The 25,657-nt window shown below is 45.7% G+C and overlaps 2 protein-coding genes across 3 annotated transcripts in view; one reads left to right on the top strand and one right to left on the bottom strand.

The window, feature by feature from the left end:
• Positions 1-19,301, bottom strand: part of LOC123745392 (uncharacterized) — a 34,274-nt gene extending 14,973 nt beyond the window's left edge. The window contains exon 1 of one of the 2 annotated variants that reach the window (XM_069300832.1): positions 19,031-19,301. In XM_069300832.1, coding sequence (XP_069156933.1) covers positions 19,031-19,045 — 15 coding nt within the window. In that variant the 5' untranslated portion in view covers positions 19,046-19,301. Of the gene's footprint in view, positions 1-18,944 lie in introns of both variants that reach the window. The other variant, XM_045725901.2, reaches the window with a different exon arrangement.
• Positions 13,871-14,918, top strand: LOC123745229 (TATA-binding protein-associated factor 2N). The gene has a single exon (XM_045725540.2). The coding sequence runs from the start codon at positions 13,879-13,881 to the stop codon at positions 14,824-14,826; it is 948 nt and encodes a 315-aa protein (XP_045581496.2). The 5' UTR covers positions 13,871-13,878; the 3' UTR covers positions 14,827-14,918.
• Positions 19,302-25,657: the final 6,356 nt, after the last annotated feature.

The following is a 25,657-nucleotide window of genomic DNA, read 5'->3' as shown; positions in this document are numbered from 1 at the left end:
GTTCCGGAACCCTCCATAAGCACTCCGTCCGTTCCGGAACCCTCCATAAGCACTCCGTCCGTTCCGGAACCCTCCATAAGCACTCCGTCCGTTCCGGAACCCTCCATAAGCACTCCGTCCGTTCCGGAACCCTCCATAAGCACTCCGTCCGTTCCGGAACCCTCCATAAGCACCCCGTGCTTATGGAGGGTTCATTGGACATCCATTGCCCCCCAACTCCAGTGGAATCAACAGAAACTGAGAATGGGCAGAAGAGAGTCAGCTTCAATGTCATGTACTCGAACATAGATGGGAATACAAACAAGGCCAGTGAACTTAGGGAAAGAACACAAGACATAAACCTAGATGTAATTGGACTCACAGAAACAAAACTCTCAGGAATCATAACGAATGTGGTGTTTCCCCAGGACTACACTGTAATAAGGAAAGAGAGGTAAGGAAGGGGAGGAGGCAGAGTGGCTCTACTGATGAGAAAGGAATGGAGTTTCGAGGAGATGGTTATACCGGGCTGCAAAGGGTTCAGAGACTTCATAACAGGCACCATGACGATGGGAGGACCAAGAGTAGTAGTAGCAGTGATATATAACCCACCACCAAATGAAAGAAGACCCAGGCAAGAGTATGACAGAAACAACATGGCAGTTAACATTATCATTGAGAGAGCAGCCGCTGCTGCCTGTAGAAATCGATCCCATCTGCTCATCATAGGGGACTTTAATCATGGAAGGATAGACTGGGAAAACAGGGAACCACATGGAGGTGAGGAAACATGGAGAGCGAAACTGCTGGAGGCGACGACTAGAAACTTAAGTCAGCATGTCAAGGGTCTTACGAGAATAAGAGGCAATGATGAACCAGCAAGACTCGACTTAGTATTCACTCTGAACGATTCAGACATAAGGGAAATCAGTCTTGAAGCCCCCGTGGGTATGAGTGATCACAGTGTACTGTTGTTTGAATATCTGGTCGAAGATGGTTAATGTACTCAAGGAAGGGACCAGAAAGCAAGAGGCCGGCATTCCGGAAGGGAAACTATGAGGAGATGAGAAAATTCCTAACTGAAATAGCTTGGGAAACAGAGCTCAGAGGAAAGACGGTTCAAGACATGATGGACTACATCACACAAAAGTGTAAGGAGGCAGTAGACAAGTTCGTCCCAGTCCAAAAGGAAAAAAATGAAATGGAGATGAGAAATCCATAGTTTAATCAGAGTTGCAAGCTAGCAAAGCAGCTAAGTAAAAGGGCGTGGAGAAACTATAGAAACAACAGAACACTAGAGAACAGAGAAAGATACCAGAGCGCCAGGAATGAATACGTCAGGGTGAGAAGAGAGGTAGAGAGGCAATATGAAAATGACATAGCGAGCAAAGCAAAGACTCAACCCAAACTACTGCATAGCCACATCAGGAGGAAAACAACAGTGAAGGAACAGGTAATGAAACTGAGGATAGGGGCAGAAAGATTTACTACAAACGACAAGGAAGTGTGCGAGGAACTCAATAAGAAATTCCAGGAAGTCTTCACCTCAGAGCAAGGAGAAGCCCCAGAGATAAGGGAGGGAACATCAAACCAGACACCACTAGATTACCAGTTTGTGATTACCAGTGGGGAGGTGAGGAAGCATCTGCTAGATTTGAACGTGACAAAGGCTATAGGCCCGGATGAAATATCACCATGGATCCTAAAGGAAGGAGCAGAAGCTCTGTGCCTACCACTCTCCATGGTGTACAACAAGTCACTGGTAACAGGTGAACTGCCAAAAATTTGGAAGACGGCCAATGTAGTCCGAATATACAAGAAGGGTTATAGGCAGGAGGCTCTGAACTACAGGCCCGTGTCCCTAACTTGCATTCCATGCAAGATGATGGAGAAGATACTGCGAAAAAAGCTAGTGGAACATCTGGAGCGGAAGAACTTTGTAACACAACATCAGCATGGGTTCAGAGATGGCAAATCATGCCTAACAGGATTAATTGAGTTCTATGACCAGGCAACAAAAATCAGTCAAGAGAGAGAGGACTGGGTAGACTGCATATTTCTGGACTGCCAGAAAGCTTTTGACACAGTACTACATAAGAGACTAGTGCACAAACTGGAGATGCAGCAGGAGTGAAAGGGAAGGTACTCCACTGGATAAGAGAGTACCTAAGCAGCAGGACATAGCGAGTCACCGTGAGGGGTGAGGTCTCTGAGTGGTGGGGAGTCACCAGTGGAGTCCCACAAGGATCAGTCCTTGGACCTATACTGTTTCTGATATACGTAAATGATCTCCCAGAAGGAATTGACTTGTTCCTCTCGATGTTTGCTGATGACGCAAAAATTATGAGGAGAATCAAGACAGAGGAGGATAGTATGAGGCTACAAGATGACCTAGACAAACTGAAGGAATGGTCCGACAAATGGCTACTAAAGTTCAACCCAAGTAAATGTAAGGTAATGAAACTAGGAGGAGGAACTAGGAGGTCAGTCGCTGGATACCGAATGGGAGATGAAGTCCTTCACGAAACGGACAGAGAGAAAGATCTGAGAGTTGATATCACGCCAAACCTGTCTCCCGAAGCCCACATCAAAAGAATAACATCAGCGGCCTATGCGAGGCTGGCTAACATCAGAACTGCTTTCAGAAACCTGCGTAAGGAATCCTTCAGAACCTTGTATATACCACATATGTAAGGCCAATCTTTGAGTATGCAGCCCCAGCATGGAGCCCGTATCTATTCAAGCACAAGACGAAGCTGGAAAAAGTTCAGAGGTATGCCACTAGGTTAGTCCCAGAACTAAGAGGCATGACTTATGAGGGCAGACTACGTGAACTGCACCTCACGTCGCTGGAAGACAGAAAAGCTAGGGAAGACATCATCACCACATGCAAAATTCTCAGGGGAATTGACAGGGTGGACAAGGATGGATTATTTAACACGGTTGACACACGCACAAAGGGACACAGGTGGAAGCTGAGTATCCAAATGAGCCACAGAGACATTAGAAAGAACTTTTTCAGTGCCAGAGTAGTTAGTAAATGGAATGCACTAGGAAGTGATGTGGTGGAGGCTGACTCCATACACAGTTTCAAATGTAGATATGACAGAACCCAGTAGGCCCAGGAATCTGTACATCAGTTGATTGACAGTTGAGAGGTGGGACCAAAGAACCAGAGCTGAACCCCTGCAAGCACAATTAGGTGAGTACATTGTAATTAAATTATTTCTAATTAAACTTTTAATTATTAACTCCTGTTTATTCAATGACTGCTCCAGCTCATTACCTTAATCATCATGCAATTTGCCACTAGTATCTTTATCGCCCTTATGGGCATTGTTAGCTTGTTGTTGGTAGAGGGGCGACGATGATGGAGGGATCGGATGCGCCCTGTGGTTAGTTTCATAGTGCCTAAGGTCGCATCAGCCTCTTGTTTACAAATCGAACATGTTGGTTATCCGCTCAGTTCAGCAAAAATTTACAACCTTTTCCAGTACAATCCGACGCTACACACAGAAATCACAATAACATGATATATCAAATGAACAAATCCACAAGGGCCTTGATGAGAGTTCGAACCTATGCGCTGAATGTTCCCAGACGCGCCTTAGTCAACTGTACCACAACATGGTCAAAAGAATTTCAACCTGGAGTGCTACTGCCCTCACGAGGATCCCGTAGCTTCTACTGAAGCCTAACCGGGGTTTCACACAATTTCCCCCATGCACTCGGGGTCTGTCAACCAAATAGTTCAACCTCTTCCTTAATTTTGCGTCTCTTTGCTAACATGATTATGTGTTCAAACTAAATAACACCGAACACCGCACCTGACACTTATAACGCCCCAACCGCATGGTGCAACACCACACAACTGCTGACCGAGTGACACTGAGGAGGACCATCAAGCAGTCACATAACTACTTATGAACTTGGGAGTTCGGCCCAAGCAGCCGTGAGGTGAGGACGTGTCGCCTGGCCTCTCCGGTAGTTGGGGTGTTTGCCGCAGGTCGGCAGGGAGTGTGGGTGTCTCTACCCACCCTGCTGTTCCCTCCTGGTTGGTGTGGATGTGGCGCATTTGCGATGGGTGGCCATCTTCCCCCTGTTGTGAGAGTAAACTCCGTGGACTTGTAGTTTACTGGACGTGCAGGGTACCCTGTAGTGGAGCTTGTCATGTGTGACATGCTCCGTATCCCAGTCGTGGACATCTACGGTGTTGAGCTGGTAACTGCTTACCGTGTCGTTATCAAATTTGTGGGAGAAGCTGTGTACTGTGACTTTCTTCGGCGGTACGAGGGACGTACCTTGCAGCTGCAGGATGGTACCGGCTCTGTGACCATTACGGACCGTAGTGGTGCCATGACATATGTGAATGTCCATGGGGCCTCCATGGAGTTTCCCGAGACCCTCCTCCGGCGTTTCTTCCAGCGGTTTGGCGCTGTCGTCAGTGTGCGGATGCACTCGCTGTCTTCAGGCAAGTTTACGGGTATGAGGACCAACATTCGTACCCTAGGGATGCGCCTGAGGTCGGACATTCCATTTTCTGTCCGGCTTTCAGGGTACTGCGTCTGGGTGTACTATGCCGAGCAGCCGCGGATGTGTTTTCGTTGTGGCCTGTTGGGGCATCAGGCTGCCGGGTGAACTGAGGCTGCGGTTGCTCCCGTGAACATGTTCAATGGAGAGGATTTCCCGCCACTTCCTGTGGAGGAGGACTCCGGAGGTGGATGTCCCGATTACTGCTGAGGCTCCCCCTGATTCTCCAAGTATGCCTCCGGATGTTGCGGACCCTCCTCCGGGTGTTGCGGCGGTGTCGGCGGGTCTTCTTGCTCCGGTCGCTGTTCCAGCTGCTCCCGAGGATCTTCCGGGCACTCTCTGTGCGTCGTCGGCGCCCTCTTCTTCCTCATCTCCTGCTACTGCACCTGACCCTGCACCCTCGACTTGTGTCCCGACTGTGATGGGTGGTGGGGTGGCGGACACGCCTCCTGCTGTGTGCGGCCCGGTTCCCCCTGTGGTTGAGGCTGCTGTCGTCTTGCGTCGTGCGTCAGTCCACCCGGCGTGTGTTGCCCGTATTTCTGGGTCTGGCTCCGGCTCTGAGGATGTGCAGCCGGGGCCCAAGCGTTCTCGGGTTTCGTCTTCTGCCTGGGCGGATGTGGGTGACTTCAGTGACTGTGAGTCTTTGGGTGTCGATGGTATAGTTCCGGGTGCGTCACACTCTATGCAGTTGGTGGTGGCGGAGTTCCATGTACCTGCTGCTGCCAGTGCCCTTGTCTCTGCTGTGCCTGCTGTTTTGTCTCCAGCAGGTGACTCTCTGCAGTGGGGGGGGGGGGGCTTCCCCTCCCGTGGATGGTGTGGATGCTGGTGCTGGGCGTGGCCTGGTGGTGAAGATGAGGAAGGATGCTCGTCGTTTGGGGTCCCTGCTGTTGCCTGGTTGTGTGCCCGTTGACGCGGGTGCCCCTGTGGTGGTGCCCTGTGTCAAGCCCTTTTCCATGAGGATGCGCGTTGGGGAACTGGAGGGTGTGTTGCCGGCGTCTGTGATGCCGCCGGGTCACTGGGACCAGATTGCCGAGTTAATGCTGTCTGACGAGCCGGAGAACTTTCGTGGTTCGCAGCTTCCCTTCATGTGGGGGCACGTGGCGGACACTCGCCTCGTCATTAATACCATTTGGATCCCGTGTTTGCGGGTGTTTGTTTCCGGGTTCCGAATGTTATGACTTCCCCGGTGGATGTACGCGACCCTCGGCGGTGATTGCTCTAGGAAGCGTTCAGTGTGCTGTTCTCAAGGGACCAGTTTCCGGGCAAGTATGTGAGCTAATGTCCTGGTTTATGTGGTGTTGTGTGCCCCTCTGGCTGCTTGTTTGCCCTAATGTGTGCTGTATTTTATGCGTGTTTGTTGTCCTAATGTGCTCGTGCCTCTCCCTTTGTTTGTTGCGAGGCCGGTTGTTTGTGTGTTGTCCTGTTTATGTGCTTGTTTTTTTAGGGGGGGTGGAGTTTTGTATTGTTTATATGCCCTGTATTTTTGTGTTTTGTGTTGTGTTACTGTCTTGTATGTTGTATTGTGTTTTGTGTTGTGTTCTTGTTTTGATGTATGTTGTGTGTATCTTGTGTCATCTTTTAAGTTGTTTATGACTATGTTTTGTTTATTGTCTTTCATTGCATGCTTGCATGTAAAAATACAAAATAAATAAAAAACTTACGAACCTGTACATCTGTTCTCAATTTTTGCCGGCTTTCTTTACATGTATTATGTATGTATGTGCTCCGAAGCCCTAGGAGGCTATTTATAATAATAATAATATTTAATTGTGAAATTTCGATGCTCGTAAACTTTTTAATAAATGTAAACAAAGTCACAACAAAGGAGAAAATATGTATTGGCCGTGACACGCCGCATGTCATCCGCGGGCCGCATGTTTCACACCTCTGTAAACTGTTTGTTTCCTCTGACTATTAAGGAGAAGCAGGGGGAAAATTTAATTGTTAATAACCCATATATGGTATATGGTATCCACCCGGTTGGTATCTATATGGGGGGGAGGGGTAGAGGGGAGGCAAGTGAGAGAGAGTGACTAATGATGCAAGGAAAAAAGAGTATAAATAAATCACCGGAAATGCAGTTAACCGTAATTAACCTTATTTCTTGGTAATAATTTACCAATAAAAAAATACGAATTACCCAACCTTGAATTGTTTTGTTACTGAAGGAACCCATTTTCACTCGGGTAACCTTCCTGGTGACCTTTTTTACTTGCACAATCAGTTCCAATTTTAGATTCTGTGTTCACCTGTTCACTAAAACTGATCCTCCCAGTTTGGTGGCGCGCGCATCAACTTCCTGTATTCTTGTGGCGATTTTACATATTATTCTTTGCTTTTATCCGCTATGTTTCCTGTTCTCGATTCTTTCAGGTTTTGTGTGCGTTTTACTTGTAAATTACCGTTTACTGTGTTTGTTAATATAATATTTTGTCATGTTCTTATTTCTGTGGTTTCTGGATTCTTGCTAAAGTAACACCTGAACGAGTGATTTAATTAGCCTGACACGACCGCTTTTCAATTTGGTAGTGGACAGGGGATGCACTGACCACGAGACACTTAATTGGTGACCAAGTGAAGACAGCTCACAACTCATTGCAATACCTTCAGGTCAAACAAACACCTCAGGACTAGACAACAGCACAAGGGGGTCACTAAGCAGGGCTAAGAAGCCAGGAAGCAGCGTCCAACTGTACAATCTCCACAGTGCTAGGTTTTCTCCGTATCTTTCAACCCATCCTCCTGTTTAGATAATACCTATTGTGACGGTCGTCAATAGTCACGAATTGGTAACCTTTAGATAGAAGTATACTGACTAATAAGGAATTATTTTAAAATAAATTAGGCTAAAAAACAAACTTAAATATTCCTAGGCTTGGTATAGCACATATATGTACTATATTAGGCCTCGAATATCGTGTATTAGGCCTAGGAAGGTTTGGTTAGTTTAGTTTGTCAAAGCAACACAAGTAAAAAATTTTTTTCCGGTTTACCCAGCTCAATAGTTTAAATTTCTACTTTCTAATTTCGTGTACGTCGATATATATATATATATATATATATATATATATATATATATATATATATATATATATATATATATATATATATATATACTATGGTCCACATCGTTACTATAAGTACTACTAAAACAGAAGGATAGGCTGCATACCAATATCTTCTCTGCTCTTCCTGGAACAGTTTTGACTCCTATTTTATCTCTGTTTAAAAAAATCACTGAATACTCAGCCTGTCATCCTGAAGATCTGGGCAGTCCGGGTTGACATTTGATGCGAATAAAAAAACCTGCAGCAGGCAAAACGTTGGTCTGTCTTCCTTCATCGACTAGTTTAATAGCCTAGTTTTTATTTATTTATTTTTTGTCCTGAAGCATTAAATCAAATGGTGTTGCTGCCGGGTTTCCTGGCAGTGAGGGTAGTTACGAGGGAGAGGGAATATGGACAGCCAGCACCGCTAATACTGATCAAAAAGATATAATAGAACACATAATCACCACACCAGAAATAATATCTCTTTGATATTCCCAGAGTCAAACTTAATCTGTGAAAACGCTCTATGCAAATAAAGGGACCTGGTATATGGAACTCACTCCTTAACGAATTGAAAAGCTGTCAAACCTTTGCCTTATTCAAAAATAAAACCAAAAAGTACCTAAATTCATCTTCATAGTTTCCTACCTGGTACTTGAAACTCGCACTCTCTCTAATGCTACCCAATTACCTAATATATGTACATATGCCATATAACTTTACCATTGTAATCATTGTTGTTATCTTATATCATCTTATGCACATAGTTTACTAAATTATGCCTTGCAATAATCCTCAAATTATGCTACATTGTAACTGTGGATAACCCTTAAATTTGCTTTAATGTACCTACTTTGTTTTTTCGGTCAAATTTCGTATACAATATATTTTTATACTTTCTTAGATTTGCATTTTTATACTTTTTTACAATGTACCTGTAAACAATTTTTAATTTTGCTAGAAATTATCGTCTTCAAATTATATATTAGATTAAGGACCTGCCCGAAACATTATGCGAGCTAGTAGCTTTACAAGAAAGTAAAACTTCAATGCTCTGTACTCTCATAAACCCAATGTACCTTCTTGTATATAAATAAATAAATAAATAAATATGAAGAAACAAGAGTACAGGCGAGGCGTCGCTGGCACAACGGACCGCCTCAGGCTAAGGACGTACACGCAGATAATATACTAATAAAAGATACAACTGTTATACATACAATAACAACACAAGCCGAGAACTCTGCAGGCAGTTATGGGTCGAGTCTCAATAACTATACTTCGCTGCAAACACAAAAAGATGAGAAATAGGCAACTACTCGCATCCTTATCCATCAAGATGGTTTGAGTGGTGTCAAACTCTAAATGAACATAGTAGTCTTGGCAAGATATGGGGTCAGATTAAAACTATATCAGATCGACCAGCCCGACCACTGGCATGTATTCAACCATTACAGGAGGCTGAGAGACTTGCTCTCCAATTTGCAGAAAGAGCGGCTTCATATAAGCTTCCTGCAATGATCAGAAAGCAGCAAGAACAATTAAAACAAGAGAGGTTGACAGTCATTCATGAGAGCATAGCTACAAATGACGAATGTGACTGTCCCTTCACCAAACAAGAACTAATCAGAGCCAAAAAAGGTGGTAAGGACACTGCACCAGGTGCTGATAACATTACATACTCAATGGTCGCACATGCAGGTCCTGCTGGAGAACAAGGAATATTGGACGTCATCAATGCATCTTGGCAGCAAGGCAAACTACCGACCTCTTGGAAGAAAGCAGACATCATTCCAATTCCTAAGCAGAAAGAACCTGGCAATTACAGACCCATTTCATTTACATCATGCATTAGTAAACTGCAGAATGGATGGTCTTAAATAGGATACCGTGGAAGACTGGAGACCTGCATAAACATATATTTGACTTCACTAGAGGAGTAGGTACTGCAAACTGCATAACAACATTACTAGGAACAGTTAACTCAGGTCCAGCTATAGTGATCTTCCTTGATCTAGAAAAAGGATTCGAACTTGCAAGCCCGCAAGCAATTTTACACACCTTAGTTAAAAGAGGTGTAAAGGGAAATATACTAGGATGGATTCAAGATTACCTACGTCACATGTATGCCAGAGTAAAATTGCAAGGGCATGTGTCGGACTACCACTTGCATGAGAATGGGACTCCACAAGGAGGAGTCCTAAGTCCTAGTCTTTTTAACATCCTTATGGAAAATCTCGTTACCATGAGATTTGCAGAAGGGGGTTAAATTGATGAGCTATGCTGATGATATAGCATTAGTCATTACAGGTCTTTCACTTCTGAATAAAACACAAGGTGCGTTAAATTAAGTAACATCTGAATGCAGCAGTTTAGGGCTAAAAATATCTGCACAGAAGTCTAAGGCAATGAGACTAGGTGGCAACACTCCAGACAGGCACCTACGCATTCAAGACATTAACCTTCAGTGGGTTACACAATATCAATATCTCGGAGTGTGGATAGATTCTAAAATGACATTTAACAAGCAAATTCAATATCTAAAGGAGAAAGCAAAATCACGACTGAATATAATAAGAGCAATCACAGGGCCCAATCTAGGAGTGGGTCACAAAGCGATAAGAATGTTTTACATACACGCCGTTCGTTACCTAGTTGATTATGAAGCACCTGCCTTACTCACTCTTTCTCCTGGTCAGTGGGCAAACGTTGAGGTTATTCAAAATGATGCAATGTGAGTCATAAAAGGGGCTCCCAGATGGACTAAAATACTGAACCTAAGACTAGAAACCAAGCTAACGTCGATTGAAATAAGGGTAAAAGGGATTGCTGCGTGCATGCTGACCAAGATATTGACAAGACCTAGAATCAGTTCACTTAAAGATAAAATCACTGGAGCACTAACTCTGGACAGAAGAGCCTCCAATAGCAACAGGTGGACCCATTGTGCGATAAACACCATTAATACATTCGATATAACAAACACAATCACTGAGAAGGGTGTCGACGAAATACATGGACACTTTGTTATGCAAGCCCCTTAGGAATCTCCGCCAGCAGACTTTAAGATTATGGTTCTTGAAGGAAAAAAGAACCAGACTAATCCTCATCTGCTACATAATATTGCACAGATGCATTTAGAAGCAAACTTGGCATCTGACAGCTTTACATACTTCACAGATGGATCAGTAGACCAGCAGGAACAAGAAACCGGAGCTGCAGTTAAAGCAGGAAACTCTGTAAATAGTTGGAGACTTTCAAATGGGTGTTCGACTTTACAGAGATGCTAGCCATTCAAAAGGCTTTGGAACATGCTCTTACTGAACACCGACAACATGTTATCATACATACAGATTTGAGAACTACCACTGAAACCTTGCAACAAGAACACATGCGTGATAACATCCATCTGATCACAAATGTCATATCTTTAATGCAAACACTCAAACTACAAGACCGTCGGGTACTTATCAACTGGGTGCCAAGTCATGTGAGAATAATAGGAAATGACATTGCAGACGAAGCTGCAAAACTTGCAACTAAGAGAAGAAATGTTGACATTTACATACCACAGAGTCTATCACAAATTAAGAAAATAATTAGAAACAGAGCAATGCAAAAGATGTACAGTGACCACAACACAGCAGTTGCAACATCAGGATCTGCGGGTTGGTACAAGAATTCAACCAACTACGAACCACTTAGTTTGATGAAAGGGAGCAGTAGAGCAACAGAAATACATTTACATCGCATCAGGCTTGGATACCCATGTGCATGGGAAATAGGCTTACAGGTTCCGGAAGATGAAAGGAAATGTGGAGATGAAATGTACTGTGGAGAAATGCCCACAGGAATGGTGAACAGACCACTGGAACATTATCTAACACGAGCAGAGTTACAAACCCATTAAGATTTCGACTTAGATTCAACAGAGCAGAAGAAGTTGTTAAACACGTGGGACAAAATCTTACTGAAGCGACCATACAAATCATAGATACTCATACTCCGCCCAAGTAAAACAGAAAGAAACAAAACTTAATGGGCCAGCCAGAGGCTAAAGGCGTGCGCAGGAAAATCCCTGAAAAAAATCTATATTCATAAGGATATAATTGTCTTCACCCCCACCCTTCTTATTTGTTGATGCCCTTTCCAAACATGCAGTTGGTTGTATGGCGCTAAATGAAGAGCTTAATATCTCTATTATATATTGTTATTTTGTATTTTATTCGAATATTTAAAAGTAAATACAATAGGCTTTCTAGAATTCTTTTGTGCAAATGGTATCTTCTTGCAGAGCCAATACTAACTTACATGCAAATTTCTTAATGAAACAGTTAAACTAGTAACGTAAAATTATTCTATATCTTAATTCAAGCGTTCTCTCAGTGAACTAATATAACTTATAACAGTCAACAAAGCATCTTGAGGACACTAATACTCAAATAACTTAAAAAAGAACATGATAGACTTTACATCAATAATTTACTATACTATTATGCCAGAAAACCTTGTTGGTGGTTAACTTAACAGTCTCAAAAGTCTCCTCGATGCTGCAGCTTTTTTATCTACACCAGCGCACCTGCAAGTGTCTCAGGAAGGCTGTTCCCCCAGCAGACTCCTCAATAGACAGCTCCTCTACACCGGCGTGGCTGCAGGTCTCATGAAGGCTGCACCGACTAAATGTAAACTTCGTTAGATGCCTTAATCTCACATAACACATCATTATGGTGTGATTTCGTTTTCCGTTGTCAGGAAGACGAAGCTTGTTCAGCTTTTCGAGATGCCCCACCTTGCACAAGGCAATGATTTGTTCACGTTCATCCAATCAACTGTTAGCCATATACAATGTAACCTATTTTTTTTTAGTTGCAACTTAATTGTATTCATTTGCTTCGCTAAGAAAATATTGGGTCCAGGCCCTGGCCCCCAGTAATGTGCATTACAGAAGTATTAAATCGGTTGCACCAATCGATTTAATACTTAATAATATTGTACCAATTAGTAACATTATATTATATATTATACTTAATAATATTGCACTAATTAATAATATTGATTGGTACAATTAAATACAGTTGCAATACCGTATTCATGGTGAGTGATGTGAACTTTGGGTTTTATGTAAATGTAATGGAGCCTGGGGATAAGAGGAGGATGAGTTGAGGGCGTGGACTGAGGGCGAGGTGAAGTGGGGGTTAAGGGTGTAGGGAAGAGGAAGGGATTGAGGGGTGTAGGGTGAGGGGAGATGATAGTGTGAGGGGAGTAGATGGGTTGTGAGGAGAGGATGAGATTATGAGCTTGAGGTGAGGTACAGGATGTGACTGTTAGTTTTTCTCCTCAGTATTCACATTTCCTGAACACTGTAAATTACTGGATTACGTACCACTATCTCCCACCTTTAACATTCACAGCTTCAGCTTAATTTCCGGTAGAAAGTTTAATGTTAGAGGAACCTTAAGTTTCGAGAGAAAAGTAACCTTAGATTATAATTTGTGTATTTTTAGTTATGAAGTTTAAAAACCTGTGACTAGAGTTTAAGCGTCGCTGCCCACGTCGAGGATAATATAGCCACTTCCGCAAGACCCGTGACGAAGGCCTCGCTGGGTCCTGTCGCTCACCCAGTGGTATTTATTTATTTATTTATTTAATTAATTATTTATTTATAATAAGACAAGACGAAGAAAAATTAATAATTATTAATTAATTTAAGGATATCATTTTAGCCGTAGCAATAGTCTAAATAGAGTTCCAGTTTTCAATTTAGAATTCTATTTCCTTGCTAGAGCCATGCGCCTGGATCTAGCAAAGATGCCAATTAATATTCACCATCATGCTACGATCACCCACATTGTGGACGCGGGGCCAGCGTGGCAGAGCGCACAAGGTGGACCGGAACTATAGTGGTCAGGTGAGAGGGGAGGAGGGGCACTCACAAGGCCACTGCCTCTCACCTCTCTACAAAAGCAGTATCAGACGGTGTTGGGATTAGTTAGTTCTGGTGCAGCTGTGAGAGAGGTGAGTGCTCGCAGAGGGAAGAATAGCCTAGTGCATGTCGGGGAACTGCCGCTCCGAAATGTGAAATATAATATTTTAAGTAAATTTGTGTAACGGTGGAAATTCAAAGTCTTAAGCATTGCACTTGGGATGTTTACTGATCTGTGAATGTTAAATGGCCGTATCATAATGTTCTTGGCCTGAAGCAAGACTCTCCAAGTGATGTGGGCAGTCATTGCTTCTTAATTTATCAAAACATGCACTTACAGTCCCAATCTTTTATTTTGTACTCGATAGGTTATGTATTCTCTTCCTTCATTCTTGTATGACTTCGTTACAGATGAGGGTAGCGTGTTTGCTGGTTGTGGTGGCTAGTGTTGTTGTGGCGGATGACGACCAGGATGCATCGAACAGCACCGTCGTGGACACTCAGGGCGCAGGCGCCCCCCAGGGACGGTCAGGCGGGGTTGGACAACAAGACACCAGATTTTTGGACCTAGGCTCCCTCGTAGGAGGAGTTCTATCAGGCGGCCGAAATTCTAACTTTGGTGGAAATGGCTTCGGCGGAAGTCAATTCGGTGATGGTTTCGGCGGCCGTCCGTTTGGGGGTGGATTCGGCAGCAGACCAATTGGAGGTTTCGGTGGGCGTCCATTTGTGAGTGGCTTTGGCGGGCGTCCAAATGGGGGCGGATTCGGTGGACGTCCCTTTAGACCTGGCTTTGGTGGACAACCCGGCGGTTTTGGTGGACAACCCGGCGGTTTTGGTGGACAGCCTGGCGGCTTTGGTGGACAACCTGGTGGCTTTGGTGGACAACCCGGAGGCTTTGGTGGTCAGCCTGGCGGTTTTGGTGGACAACCTGGCGGCTTTGGTGGACAATCCGGCGGCTTTGGTGGGCAACCTGGCGGCTTCGGTGGACAGCCTGGTGGGTTTGGAGGACAACTCGGAGGCTTTGGCGGACGGCCAGGAGGCTTCGGTGGTGCTGGTTTCAACCAGTTTGGTGGCGGCTTCAACAACCAATTTGGGGGTGGTTTGAATAGTCAGTTCGGTACTGACTTGAATAGCAATAATGTTGGCATCGGAGGCCAGGTCGGAAGTAAGCCTGGCCAGTGCCCGCCTGTACGTCAAGGGTGTCCCCCCACCAGGAGCTTCCAGGCCCCACTGCCTTGTGAAAGCGACAGTGCTTGCAGCGGCCTCGATAAGTGCTGCTTCGACATCTGCCTGCAGCTGGAGGTGTGCAAACCCTCACAAGCCAACACCGGATTTGGCAGGTGAAATTTTTCAATTATTAATATTATTATTACAGTATTATTATTATTATTAATTATTATTTTCTACTCGACAACGTGTAATAAAATTTAAAAATACTTCCATGTTTAATATTCCCATTGAATTTATATGCATTAATTATTATACAATAATATTTTTATATATAATGGTAACAAAAGAAAGATGCGAGTAATATATGTTAGTAACAAGAGGGATAAAGGTATATATGAAGCTGCATGTTGTAACAGGAGACAAAGATACAAGTGGACCTGTATGTGAGTAACAGGAGATTGAATATGCAAGTGAAGCTGCATGCTTAACAGGAGAGATGCAAGTGAAGCTGCATGCTTAACAGCAGAGATGCAAGTGAAGCTGCATGCTTAACAGCAGAGATGCAAGTGAAGCTGCATGCTTAACAGCAGAGATGCAAGTGAAGCTGCATGTTTTACAGGAGAGATGCATGTGAAGCTGCATGTTTTACAGGAGAGATGCAAGTGAAGCTGCATGCTTAACAGCAGAGATGCAAGTGAAGCTGCATGCTTAACAGCAGAGATGCAAGTGAAGCTGCATGTTTTACAGGAGAGATGCATGTGAAGCTGCATGCTTTACAGGAGAGATGCAAGTGAAGCTGCATGCTTAACAGGAGAAATGCAAGTGAAGCTGCATGCTTAACAGGAGAAATGCAAGTGAAGCTGCATGCTTAACAGGAGAGATGCAAGTGAAGCTGAATGTCAGAAATAGGATAAATACAAGTGAAGCTGCATTTCAGTAACAGGAGAGATGCCTACATATAAGTAACAGGAGAAATACCTGCATATAAGTAACAGGAGAAATGCCAGTATATTATAACAGCTTGATGATTAAATGCAACCTCAGAATACTGAAAAAAAAGTTGTACCACTCACGGGCTATTCATGCCCGTGCCACCTCTTGGGTGGCTTAATTTTTATCAATCAATCAGTATATTAGCAGTCCCCGTGGCGTAGTGGTAAGACAGTCGCCTGGCGTTTCGCGAGCGCCTTTGGCCTTGGGTTGGTATCCTGGCCGGGGAGGATGAACTGGGCGCCGATCCTTAACTGTAGCCTCTGTTTACCCAACAGTAAAATGGGTACCTGGTTGTTAAACGATCTGGCGGGTCGTATTCCGGGTAATATTTGGATTGGACTTGCCCGAAACGCTATGCGTGCTAGTGGCTGTACATGAATGCAAGAATTCTTGTATAAATAAATAAATAAATAAAAGTAACAGGAGAACTGCTTACATGTTAGTAACAGGAGAAATACTTACTTATTAGTAACAGAAGAAATACCTGTTTATTAGTAACAGGAGAGATGCAAGTGAAGCTATATGTTAGTAACAAAAGAAAGATGCTAGTGAAACTGCTTGATTTTTTTTTTTTTATTGTTGCCGCCGAAGGCGGCAACAATAAAAAAGGGTTTATAGGTTTCAGGAGGAAAGGGTTTATACTTTCAGGAGGAGGGTTTATAGCAAAAATATGCCAGTTACTGAAAGCGACGGTGGGTCACATTTTGCCCAAACCCCCCTGCAGTTTTCAAAATATCCCAAACATCCCAAATTCTATACCGGAGCCATATTTTGGACCCAAATTCTGGCTCTCTGCACCTATTCGCAGTTTGAAATTCCGAATTTTTATACCGAAAATATGCCAATTACTGAAAGCGGCAGTGGGTCACATTTTGCCCAAACCCCCCTGCAGTTTTCAAAATATCCCAAACATCCCAAATTCGATACCTGAGCCATATTCTGGCTCTCTGCACCTATTCGCAGTTTGAAATTCAGACTTTTTATACCAAAAATATGCCAATTACTGAAAGCGGCAGTAGGTCACATTTTGCCCAAACCCCCTTGCAGTTTTTAAAATATCCCAAACATCCCAAATTCGATACCTAAGCCACATTTTGGACCCAAATTTTGGCTATCTGCACCTATTGCAGTTTGAAATTTCGACATTTTATACCAAAAATATGCCAATTACTAAAAGCGGCGGTGGGTCACATTTTGCCCAAACCCTCCTGCAGTTTTCAAAATATCCCAAACATCCCAAATTCGATACCTAAGCCACATTTTGGACCCAAATTCTGGCTCTCTGCACCTATTCGCAGTTTGAAATTCCGACTTTTTATACCAAAAATATGCCAATTACTGAAAGCGGCGGTGGGTCACATTTTGCCTAAACCCCCCTGCAGTTTTCAAAATATCCCAAACATTCCAAATTCGATACCTGAGCCATATTTTGGACCCAAATTCTGGCTCTCTGCACCTATTCGCAGTTTGAAATTCCGAAATTTTATACCAAAAATCTGCCAATTACTGAAAGCGGCGGTGGGTCACATTTTGCCCAAACCCAACTGCAGTTTTCAAAATATCCCAAACATCCCAAATTCGATACCAGATTTAAATTCGGGTTGCAGCCATAATAATTGAAAACTAGCAACATTTGGCAACTATGTCTAGTGTCTTACGCAATAACGCCAACTCGTGCTTCAGTCCTCATTATATCATGTTATTCTCCTCTCATAACGTAACACAACAGAGAACCTAGAACAGAGAAAAGAACAGAAAACCAAGAATATACGAGAGAACAGAACAGAGAACATTGAACTGAACAAAGAAGAGAACAGAGAACACAACAGAAAACAGAACAGAAAACAGAATAGAACAGAGACCAGAAAAGAGAACAGAACAGAGAACATAGAACTGAGCAGGGAACAGAGAACGGAGCAGAACAGAGAACAGAACAAGGAACCGAACAGAGAACAGGACAGGGAATAGAAAGGACAACAGAACAGAGAACTGAGCAGAAAACAGAGAACGTAACCGAACAGAACAGATAATGGAACAGAGAACATAGAACCGAACAGAGAACAGAACAGTGAACAGAACAGAAAGCAGAATAGAGAACAGAATAGAGAACAGAACAGAGAATAACATATATAACGTTATTCTCCCCAAAATGACTAATTAGAATTAAATGATGAGAATGTATTATTTACTACAAGATCTTAATTATTCAAGACGACTGATGACAACATGGCGTTAATGTATAAAACACTACTCCATATGTCAAGTTTATTATTTAATATCCGTTGCAGGGAGCATTCATTGCCCAAATCAAGTCAATAAATATAGGTTGGTGATGTTTAGAGAGGTAAATGAAGGGTTGCAACGCTAATTAAGCAACTAGCAAGCTTGCAAGTTGACGAGCAAAGGTTGGTTGTTGTGTTGCCAAGTACCACCATTGCAGCAAGCCTCTCCCACCTCATCTCACGGGAAATTTGGGCGTTTTTAAGCTAAGGTACATTCAGCCAAGGGTTAGTTTTGTAGATAAGTCGTCAGTGTTATATATTGGCTATATTTGCCCCCCGTCCAGTGGGCAGCGGTGGATAGGTTACACCGCTTGTCGCATCCAGTGGGCAGCGGTGGATAGGTCACACCGCCCCCCGCATCCAGTGGGCAGCGGTGGATAGGTTACACCCCCCCCCCATCCAGTGGACAGCGGTGGATAGGTCACACCGCCCCCCGCATCCAGTGGGCAGCGGTGGATAGATTACACCCCCCCATCCAGTGGGCAGCGGTGGATAGGTTACACCCCCCCATCCAGTGGGCAGCGGTGGATAGGTTACACCCCCCCCCCATCCAGTGGGCAGCGGTGGATAGGTTACACCCCCCCCCCCGTCCAGTGGGCAGCGGTGGATAGGTCACACCGCCCCCCGCATCCAGTGGGCAGCGGTGGATAGGTTACACCCCCCCCCCATCCAGTGGGCAGCGGTGGATAGGTTACACCCCCCCCACCCATCCAGTGGGCAGCGGTGGATAGGTTACACCCCCCCCCACCCATCCAGTGGGCAGCGGTGGATAGGTTACACCCCTCCCCCACCCATCCAGTGGGCAGCGGTGGATAGGTTACACCCCCCATCCAAAGGGCAGCGGTGGATAGGTTACACCCCCCCCATCCAGTGAGCAGCGGTGGATAGGTTACACCGCCCCCCCCCCCTCCAGTGAGCAGCGGTGGATAGGTTACACCCCCCCCCCCTATCCAGTGGGCAGCAGTTGATAGGTTTTCAAGTGTGGGGCCTCACTCCCCCTGATCGTCCCTCACTTACCTGACACCTCAACTGTCCCGAGGACCTGAGTAGGTTAGGTGCGCCGGGGGCACCGTCCGAAGGTTTTACTGAGACGGGGCTATTACCGGGAGAAGTTGCATTTGCCAGACAGGTCCAGGGGTGCTGCATCTCGGAGCCCCGCGAGTGGCATGTCTACATAGGACTGGGTAGTTTAACCCGACGTCGCTGGAGTATGTGTTCCTGGACTGTCATCTGCCACTTGGGGGGGTGGGGAGTCCTGGGAGCACTGTGTAAGGGGGGAACCTGTGGGCACTTCACCGTGAGGTCTAGGGAGCACTGTGTCATCACCGAGTATAGGAGCACTTCACTGTTAAGTGCCAGGGGAGCTGTGTCGGGTGGGGACCGTCGGCGCTCGGTGTTTACACCTTAGTTGAGGGTCACTCCGTGTGGTGGCGTTCAGGTTCTCCTGCGCCTCACCAGGGGGTGCTGTAGATTTCTTTCAACTTGGGATCCTATCTGAACGTGGGTTCTAATGCTGCGGGAACCCAGGAGAGGATGGGTTCAGTATCCCTAACTTGCTGTGGTATTTCTGCGAAAACTGCTGCTTGGTTGTTCACCGCTCGTTAAAGTTTCCGGGAATGGCATCGTTACACACTCGCGTCTCATTAGATGGGGGAGGCTAGCAGGAAAACTGTTTCGCCTACGACTGACAGCCTTGGACGAGATCCCCACAAAGGCAACAAACTATGCCTATTGTCCCAGTAACAGCATTTGTTCCAGTAAGAGAATTGTTTCTCTAGGTCCCTCAGCACTGATGTCTAGCCCCCACGAGACGGCTACCGGAAGACGAGATCACCTGAGACCCGAGATGGCGGACTGAAGCCCATCTCACCTGACCCCCGTGCACCTCGTCCTCCGGATGAAACTGCCTAAACAAGTTAGGCACCCGGAGAATTGCAGAGGGCACCCAGCAACAACGGTCTCTCATAGGAGCCGGTCGGCCGAGCGGACAGCACGCTGGGCTTGTGATCCTGTGGTCCTTGGTTCGATCCCAGGCGCCGGCGAGAAACAATGGGCAAAGTTTCTTTCATCCTATGCCTCTGTTACCTAGCAGTAAAATAGGTACCTGGGTGTTAGTCAGTTGTCACGGGCTGCTTCCTGGGGGTGGAGGCCTGGTCGAGGACCGGGCCGCGGGGACACTAAAGCCCCGAAATCATCTCAAGATAACCTCAAGATATGATACATAAACAGCATTTTTCTGCAGATTTCCTGCGGCTTGTGGGTTCTTGTTTAGACTTTTGGGTGCTTGTTCAGACCTGTGGGTGCTTGTTTAGACCTGTGGGTGCTTGTTTAGACCTGTGGGTGCTTGTTCAGACCTGTGGGTGCTTGTTTAGACCAGTGGGTGCTTGTTTAGACCTGTGGGTGCTTGTTCAGACCAGTGGGTGCTTGTTCAGACCAGTGGGTGCTTGTTCAGACCAGAGGGTGCTTGTTTAGACCAGTGGGTGCTTGTTTAGACCTGTGGGTGCTTGTTTAGACCTGTGGGTGCTTCTTCAGACCTGTGGGTGCTTGTTTAGACAAGTGGGTGCTTGTTTAGACCTGTGGGTGCTAGTTTAGACCTGTGGATGCTTGCTTAGACCTGTGGGTGCTTGTTTAGACCTGTGGGTGCTTCTTCAGACCTGTGGGTGCTTGTTAGACCTGTGGGTGCTTCTTCAGACTTGTGGGTGCTTGTTTAGACCTGTGGGTGCTTGTTCAGACCTGTGGGTGCTTGTTTAGACCAGTGGGTGCTTGTTCAGACCTGTGGGTGCTTGTTTAGACCAGTGGGTGCTTGTTCAGACCTGTGGGTTCTTGTTTAGACCTGTGGGTGCTTGTTCAGACCTGTGGGTGCTTGTTCAGACCTGTGGGTGCTTGTTCAGACCTGTGGGTGCTTGTTTAGACCTGTGGGTGCTTGTTTAGACCTGTGGGTGCTTGTTCAGACCAGTGGGTGCTTGTTCAGACCAGTGGGTGCTTGTTCAGACCAGAGGGTGCTTGTTTAGACCAGTGGGTGCTTGTTTAGACCAGTGGGTGCTTGTTCAGACCTGTGGGTTCTTGTTTAGACCTGTGGGTGCTTGTTCAGACCTGTGGGTGCTTGTTCAGACCTGTGGGTGCTTGTTTAGACCAGTGGGTGCTTGTTCAGACCTGTGGGTTCTTGTTTAGACCTGTGGGTGCTTGTTCAGACCTGTGGGTGCTTGTTCAGACCTGTGGGTGCTTGTTCAGACCTTTGGGTGCTTGTTTAGACCTGTGGGTGCTTGTTCAGACCTGTGGGTGCTTGTTTAGACCAGTGGGTGCTTGTTTAGACCTGTGGGTGCTTGTTCAGACCAGTGGGTGCTTGTTCAGACCTGTGGGTGCTTGTTCAGACCTTTGGGTGCTTGTTTAGACCTGTGGGTGCTTGTTCAGACCTGTGGGTGCTTGTTTAGACCAGTGGGTGCTTGTTTAGACCTGTGGGTGCTTGTTCAGACCAGTGGGTGCTTGTTCAGACCTGTGGGTTCTTGTTTAGACCTGTGGGTGCTTGTTCAAACCTGTGGGTGCTTGTTCAGACCTGTGGGTGCTTGTTCAGACCTGTGGGTGCTTGTTCAGACCTGTGGGTGCTTGTTCAGACCTGTGGGTGTTTGTTCAGACCTGTGGGTGCTTGTTCAGACCTGTGGGTGCTTGTTCAGACCTGTGGGTGCTTGTTTAGACCTGTGAGTGCTTGTTCAGACCTGTGGGTGCTTGTCCAGACCTGTGGGTGCTTGTTCAGACCTGTGGGTGCTTGTTCAGACCTGTGGGTGCTTGTTTAGACCTGTGGGTGCTTGTTCAGACCTGTGGGTGCTTGTTTAGACCAGTGGATGCTTGTTTAGACCTGTGGGTGCTTGTTCAGACCAGTGGGTGCTTGTTCAGACCAGTGGGTGCTTGTTCAGACCAGAGGGTGCTTGTTTAGACCAGTGGGTGCTTGTTTAGACCTGTGGGTGCTTGTTTAGACCTGTGGGTGCTTCTTCAGACCTGTGGGTGCTTGTTTAGACCTGTGGGTGCTTGTTTAGACCTGTGGGTGCTTGTTTAGACCTGTGGGTGCTTGTTTAGACCTGTGGGTGCTTGTTTAGACCTGTGGGTGCTTGTTCAGACCTGTGGGTGCTTGTTTAGACCTGTGGGTGCTTGTTTAGACCTGTGGGTGCTTGTTCAGACCTGTGGGTGCTTGTTTAGACCAGTGGGTGCTTGTTCAGACCTGTGGGTGCTTGTTTAGACCAGTGGATGCTTGTTCAGACCTGTGGGTGCTTGTTTCGACCTGTGGGTGCTTGTTCAGACCTGTGGGTGCTTGTTTAGACCTGTCGGTGCTTGTTTAGACCTGTGGGTGCTTGTTCAGACCTGTGGGTGCTTGTTTAGACCTGTGGGTGCTTGTTCAGACCTGTGGGTGCTTGTTTAGACCAGTGGGTGCTTGTTCAGACCTGTGGGTGCTTGTTTAGACCTGTGGGTGCTTGTTTAGACCAGTGGGTGCTTGTTTAGACCTGTGGGTGCTTGTTCAGACCTGTGGGTGCTTGTTCAGACCTGTAGGTGCTTGTTCAGACCTGTGGGTGCTTGTTCAGACCTGTGGGTGCTTGTTCAGACCTGTAGGTGCTTGTTCAGACCTGTGGGTGCTTGTTCAGACCTGTGGGTGCTTGTTCAGACCTATGGGTGCTTGTTCACACCTGTGGGTGCTTGTTCAGACCTGTAGGTGCTTGTTCAGACCTGTAGGTGCTTGTTCAGACATGTGGGTGCTTGTTCAGACCTGTGGGTGCTTGTTCAGACCTGTGGGTGCTTGTTCAGACCTGTGGGTGCTTGTTCAGACCTGTAAGTGCTTGTTCAGACCTGTGGGTGCTTGTTCAGACCTGTGGGTGCTTGCTCAGACCTGTGGGTGCTTGTTCAGACCTGTGAGTGCTTGTTTAGACCTGTGGGTGCTTGTTCAGACCTGTGGGTGCTTGGTTAGACCTGTGGGTGCTTGGTTAGACCTGTGGGTGCTTGTTTAGACCTGTCGGTGCTTGTTTAGACCAGTGGGTGCTTGGTTAGACCTGTGGATGCTTGTTTAGACCTGTGGGTGCTTGGTTAGACCTGTGGGTGCTTGTTTAGACCTGTGGGTGCTTGTTCAGACCTGTGGGTGCTTGTTTAGACCTGTGGGTGCTTGATCAGACCAGTGGGTGCTTGTTTAGACCTGTGGGTGCTTGTTCAGACCTGCGGGTGCTTGTTTAGACCTGTGGGTGATTGATCAGACCTGTGGGTGTTTGTTTAGACCTGTGGGTGCTTGTTCAGACCTGTGGGGGCTTATTCAGACCTGTGGGTGCTTGTTCAGACCTGTGGGTGCTTGTTCAGACCTGTGGTTGCTTGTTCCGACAAAAGGGTGCTTGTCAGACCAATGTGGGCTTGTTTAGACCTGTGGATGCTTGTTTAGACCTGTGGGTGCTTGTTCAGGCATGTGGGTGCTTGTTCAGACCTGTGGGTGCTTGTTTAGACCTGTGGGTGCTTGTTCAGGCATGTGGGTGCTTGTTCAGACCTGTGGGTGCTTGTTCAGACCTGTGGGTGCTTGTTCAGACATGTGGGTGCTTGTTCAGACCTGTGGGTGCTTGTTCAGACCTTGGGTGCTTGTTCAGACCTGTGGGTGCTTGTTCAGACCTGTGGGTGCTTGTTCAGACCTGTGGGTGCTTGTTCAGACCTGTGGGTGCTTGTTCAGACCTGTGGGTGCTTGTTCAGACCTGTGGGTGCTTGTTCAGACCTGTGGGTGCTTGTTCAGACCTGTGGGTGCTTGTTCAGACCTGTGGGTGCTTGTTCAGACATGTGGGTGCTTGTTCAGACCTGTGGGTGCTTGTTCAGACCTGTGGGAGCTTGTTCAGACCTGTGGGTGCTTGTTCAGACCTGTGGTTGCTTGTTCAGACCTGTGGGTGCTTGTTCAGACCTGTGGGTGCTTGTTCAGACCTGTGGGTGCTTGTTCAGACCTGTGGGTGCTTGTTCAGACCTGTGGGTGCTTGTTCAGACCTGTGGGTGCTTGTTCAGACCTGTGGGTGCTTGTTCAGACCTGTGGGTGCTTGTTCAGACCTGTGGGTGCTTGTTCAGACCTGTGGGTGCTTGTTCAGACCTGTGGGTGCTTGTTCAGACCTGTGGGTGCTTGTTCAGACCTGTGGGTGCTTGTTCAGACCTGTGGGTGCTTGTTCAGACCTGTGGGTGCTTGTTCAGACCTGTGGGTGCTTGTTCAGACCTGTGGGTGCTTGTTCAGACCTGTGGGTGCTTGTTCAGACCTGTGGGTGCTTGTTCTTGTCTTGCCACTTAGTAGCGTGTCTTTGCACCTTTTCCAGTTTGTTGATGTGCTTCTTAAGATATGGGCACCACACAACCGCTGCATATTCTAGCTTTGGCCTAACAAAAGTCGTGAACAATTTCTTTAGTATATCGCCATCCATGTATTTAAAAGCAATTCTAAAGGTTAGAAAGTGTGGCATAGGCTCCTCACACAACGTTCTTTATGTGGTCCTCAGGTGATAGTTTTCTATCTAGAACCGCCCCTAGATCTCTTTCTTTATGAGAATTCTTTAAAGATTTCTCACATAATGTATAGATTGTGTGGGGTCTATGTTCTCCTATTCCTCATTCCATAACATGGCATTTATTAACATTAAATTCCATTTGCCAAGTGGTGCTCCATATACTTATTTTGTCCAGGTCTTCTTGAAGGGCATGACAATCATCTAAGTTTCTTATCCTTCCTATTATCTTAGCATCATCAGCAAACATGTTCATATAATTCTGTATACCAACTAGTAGATCAACTGTGTGTGTGTGTGTGTGTGTGTGTGTGTGTGTGTGTGTGTGTGTGTGTGTGTGTGTGTGTGTGTGTGTGTGTGTGTGTGTGTTTTCTACCACAGACGTGGCCACACATTTACAATGCTAACCAGCATATATACATTTTCTTCTGTCCTCCATGGACAGGGTTAGAGAAGTGTTAAACATATAGTTCAAGGGTTTATTGAACACTCAACCACAGAAGGTGATTCGGTGCTTTTAAAATGCTAAGCTAACCTACATGCGTAAATACATAGATACACAGATTTACGTATGCCCTACATAAAGTGTTAGATGTGTCTTTTACATAGTGTCATTAATGTACATTCACAAAGGTGAAATGTAGTTCTGATCAGCTTCCATATATACTTTATTCCCATACATATACATACACTCACACACATACACATACATATATACACACACACATGCATTCACATACATTTGTCTCATTTACCCTGACAGGGTGAGGTAGCTGATAAAGAAACTAGTGTGCAATTAAGCACTTAATCACTAAAGGTGATGAAGGTGCTTTTACAAGCTCAGGTTATATAGTTACATCATATATATACATTGTATGATTGATATATTACATGGTCAATCTTGGATACAAGTCCAATATATCATCAAATGTTCCAGTACTCATATAGTAACTACAGAGTTCAGTATACCTTAGCCCAGGAGGGCGAAAGTCAGTCAGTATGGGACATTCTACAATATAATGTTCAAGAGAGTGCATGTTTTCTCTTTCACAAAGTTGACACATTGTGTACTCGACATTTGGGTTTTGAGAAAGCTGCCAGATACGTCTATATCCCAGGCGTATTCTGGCCACTATAACATCACATTGCCGAGTTCTTGTTCTATTAGTCCCATATATGAATGTCTCCTCACGATATCTATCATAATATTTAATGCTACAACTTTCAGGTCTTTGA

Source organism: Procambarus clarkii, chromosome 44 (assembly GCF_040958095.1).
Source record: "Procambarus clarkii isolate CNS0578487 chromosome 44, FALCON_Pclarkii_2.0, whole genome shotgun sequence".
Classification (NCBI taxonomy): Eukaryota; Metazoa; Arthropoda; class Malacostraca; order Decapoda; family Cambaridae; genus Procambarus; species Procambarus clarkii.
Note: the sequence above shows the minus strand (reverse complement) of the source record. Positions and strands in the feature narration are given on the sequence as shown.

Coding starts and splice junctions, on each gene's coding strand:
- LOC123745229 (XM_045725540.2), top strand. CDS start 13,879: ATGACTTCGTTACAGATGAGGGTAGCGTGTTTGCTGGTTGTGGTGGCT.